This window comes from Hydractinia symbiolongicarpus, chromosome 9 (assembly GCF_029227915.1).
Source record: "Hydractinia symbiolongicarpus strain clone_291-10 chromosome 9, HSymV2.1, whole genome shotgun sequence".
In the NCBI taxonomy this organism is placed as follows: domain Eukaryota; kingdom Metazoa; phylum Cnidaria; class Hydrozoa; order Anthoathecata; family Hydractiniidae; genus Hydractinia; species Hydractinia symbiolongicarpus.
In genome coordinates, this window is record NC_079883.1 from 19309263 (window position 1) to 19313146 (window position 3884).

Sequence of the window (3884 nt, forward strand, 5' to 3'; positions counted from 1 at the left end):
AGATTACGTCATGCGGTCTTTAGCCAATCAGAAAAAGACACGATCAAAACATAGCCAAAGCACAAAAGTTTTTTTAAAAAAAATCAAGAAGATGAAAGTATGAGGCTTACAACAGTACATTTTTGCAGAGAAAAAGACATTAACTGTATTTTCGTTTATTTAAAAAATAAGATATGTTAGACGTTAGCTTTTTGAAAACGAATATATTTAGCCTTGGCAATGTGGACGCAAAAAAAGTTCTTGACTCGCTTGAGGAGGATAACATGAATGGTTTTGGTAATGAACAACCAAAAAAAAGAAGGAGATTAGATGACTTCACCCCTCAGGAACGGATGGTTCGGAGGTAAATATCCTAATATATTATATATATTAGCTAGACTTAGAATAACCCCTTTACTTATTCACGAAAACTGCTGATGTTTTGGGCCAATTGCAAGGACGTTGTTTACTTTATTACTGCATCCGTATCCTGATTAGATCTTGCTTTGTTTATAGAAAACTCAAAAACAGAGTTGCTGCACAAAATGCAAGGGATAGGAAAAAAGAAAGAATGGATCAGTTGGAAAATATTGTTTCTAGGCTGGAAGTTGAGGTAATGTTAATGTGGCTACTATTTCAAGGAAATTAATTTAAAATGTGATATTTTTATGGAATAACCTAACTTTTTAGAACAAAGAATTAAAAAGAAGTAATGAAGAGCTTCGTACCAGTATGCACTACCTAAGTGAACAAAATAAAAAACTTCGTGAAAAATTGGGAATGGATGATGGCAAAGTTGGAAATGTGTTGGAAGAATTAAAGACTGAAGCAACTTTTCCATCCAAGGTTTTAACACCGGTCGTCCGGGATTATGATCATATTGTGATTAGAAAGAAAGAAGAATCTGAGTCTGAGCATGCATCGCTTAGAATTTCTCTGCCGCAGAAACTCCAGATACTTTTTTTTTCCTTAATCACGATTTGGTTAACCAACCCCAGACTGACCAGTTACTTGACCTCCTTGGACAAGGCCAACCAAGAGAAAGCACTAAAAACAATGCTTATCAAAAAGTTGGAATTAAATTTGAGAAAGAAATATGGCAAGAAACAGAAGTCAATACAGGCTTTGCTTCGAATGAATCTAGTGCCACTTTTTCAAATATGTCTGCAGAAGAAGAAAATGAATTATTTGAACTCTGTGAGGATATCAAAAGTTTGGTGGGGGAATCAGACAATTTTATAGTAGATACAGACAACCTTAAGGTATCAGAAGATACATTGTCAGAAGTATGCCCTGGTGGGGATGTACCAACTAATGTGTTAAACTTTCTGGATGATACAGACTGTCTTGATTGTCTTAGCGATTACATGAAAAGTGGTAATTCCTTGGAGAACCCTTTATCTTTAATGGATGACTTTTCAATAATCACGCCAACCGATAATTGGGACAAGGTATTCACTGAATTGTTTCCATCTCTGCAAACAGTTTAGTTTGTTGTAAAGAATACACATATACATTATACATCCTTTCCTTGTTTTATGTTAAAATGACACACTGTCATTAAGAGGAATCCAAATATTTTTATATTTTCAAAATTGTAAATATTCATATTGTATAGAGAGATTTAGCACTAACAATATATTAACTTATACAATCTAAATTTGTAAGGAGATTTTGAGCTTTTAATCAACAGCCCTACTTTTGCACGCACGTAAGCCAGGTGGACAGCGTTTGAAAACAGGCGGGCTCAAAGACCATGCATGGTTATGTTTCATTAGATCTAGATAGCTAGCAATACACGGAGTTCTGTATTTGCATTTTCAATGGTCTCTAAGTAACATTGTTTGACAGTCAAAACTGCTAGAACGCTTGCTAAAAAGTCTTTCCCAGCAGATTTCTTTTCGCAAAATTGTTGTCGAAGCTTTACAATATTACTGAGTACTAGTCGTTAGCCCGTGGAAAAATCCACGGATTTGCCCGTCCCAGATAAGCTACCATTTTGCGTGACAGACGGACGGACGGACGTATACGGGCATTATAATATAGATAGCTAGATTGACATCTTATTCTTTTTTAATTTTCATCCAATTCCTAATTATTGATATCTTTGTGTGGAGAAATGGATTACAATAGACCTTGCATCACCTAGCGTGCCACGCCTGCCACGCAGATGTGTGTTAAAGCTACCTAAACACAGAAACATTCTTAAACCATGCGGAGACGTCTAACTATTATAAGACACGTGGGTGTTTATTTGATAATGAAAGGCGCCTGTATAATATAAACTACTCTAGAATTCCCGCCAACAAGCTAACCCTAAAATAGAAATTCACCCCAGCCAAAGGACGATTCAGAGTTTACAAAATTCACCCGTTGTACGTATGGAGTTATATATGGGACAATATTTGTGTATGGTTTTCGTCGCGTCGTAATGCTTTTCTTCGTGTCGTATCTATCTTCATGGCGTGGTTTTCTTTGACTCGTAATAGTTTTCGTCGTGTCGTATTTTTCTTCGTCGTGTGGTTTTCTTCGCAGCTTAATGGTTTTCGTCGTGGCGTATTACGCATGTTGGTGTGATCTCATGTTTCAACGTGTCGTATGTTACTTCGTGAGGTATTTCACTTTGAGGTGAAATAGTTATGCTTTTTTACACGGAATTACTAATTTCGTGAAGCTTTTACACAATATATTTCACTTTCTTTCTAGTGGCTTTGGTTTTTCTACTGGGTAAAGCTAGCTATTATTTTTGTCATTTTCTTTTAATAAACGATACATTCTTAGCTATAGATTTAGCTAGCTAGCTATACATTTTAAGCATGCTACATTGTATAATCTAAAACCTCGATCCCAGGGCCTGTAGCGTTTTTTGATTTGAGGATAAAACGCGTACGAGGCCCTGGGTACAACAGACTTACTCAACCAATGAGATTGCGTGTACGGCTTTTTTAAATTATGTTAAAAAGATAATGCAGAAGTTTTTTTGCAAGCACTGCATTTTTTTATCAACAACAAATATGTCGATAAGCATTACGAAGATTTTGGTTACTTGCTTATGAAGAAAATATTTATATTCACGTTATTTTTGACTTCCTGGCATCGTTTGCAAACCTGTTCAAAATTTTTTAAAAATTAATTTTGTTTCCTTACTGATGGTGAAAAAGGCAGCTGGCAACTCAAATGAAATAGTGCGACGAACATCCTGTCCTGCGACCTTTTGTTGGGACACAATACTTAATTTGTTTTCATATGCTAAAAAGTAAAGAAAAACATCGTACAGATGAAACTCTGTAGTGTGTAAGCTGACTAACTGGCTAGATGCTGTTGGCTTAAAGATGCACAAACACAAAAATGACAACCAATTTTTCTTAAATTGCCACATATGTCAAGAGATATCTTTTAACAAACTTTTGGGACAAAATACTAGCTAAAGTATTGAAAAATAAATGGAAATAAATAAGGGAATAAAGTATAGCTAGCTGTATATATAAGTAAAAATAAATGTATATATATACAAGAAATCACAACTATATAACATATTGTTTTTTAGGCAATGAGAAAGAAAATATCACAACACATAAAGTTTATGGTGGGTGTGTTAAAGTACGTAGGTTTCATGCTGAAACAAACTTAAAACGGTTTAGTGAAATTTTCGGAAGTATTGGAACCTCAAATATCGCAATTATGCAAGCTAATACTGTCGTAAATGTGAAAGAAAATTAAAGATTTTCCGCCGGATTGCTCAAATAAGCTTTCAGAAAAATTATATTGTAAACAGGGTTATATCATCACCAAAAACTCATTAATGTCATTTTGTTTTAAACACCTAGTGCTGATATGATGTCCAGTATAATAAAATCTTGCCAATGCTTCTTGCCCTCATCGACCAGACCGTCCAAATTGCTGCA

The 3884-nt window shown here is 34.9% G+C and overlaps 1 protein-coding gene across 1 annotated transcript; it reads left to right on the top strand.

The window, feature by feature from the left end:
- The first annotated feature begins 60 nt into the window (after nt 1-60).
- Nucleotides 61-1639, top strand: LOC130656565 (X-box-binding protein 1-like). The gene is made up of 3 exons (XM_057459454.1): nt 61-343; nt 496-592; nt 670-1639. The coding sequence occupies exons 1-3, from the start codon at nt 174-176 to the stop codon at nt 1219-1221; spliced, it is 819 nt and encodes a 272-aa protein (XP_057315437.1). The 5' UTR covers nt 61-173; the 3' UTR covers nt 1222-1639.
- Nucleotides 1640-3884: the final 2245 nt, after the last annotated feature.

Excerpts from the sequence above, each read along its gene's own strand:
- LOC130656565 (XM_057459454.1), top strand. The coding sequence starts at position 174 with ATGTTAGACGTTAGCTTTTTGAAAACGAATATATTTAGCCTTGGCAAT. Across the intron at positions 344-495 it reads CAGGAACGGATGGTTCGGAG|AAAACTCAAAAACAGAGTTG; the intron begins GTAAATATCCTA and ends CTTTGTTTATAG. Across the intron at positions 593-669 it reads TTTCTAGGCTGGAAGTTGAG|AACAAAGAATTAAAAAGAAG; the intron begins GTAATGTTAATG and ends CTAACTTTTTAG.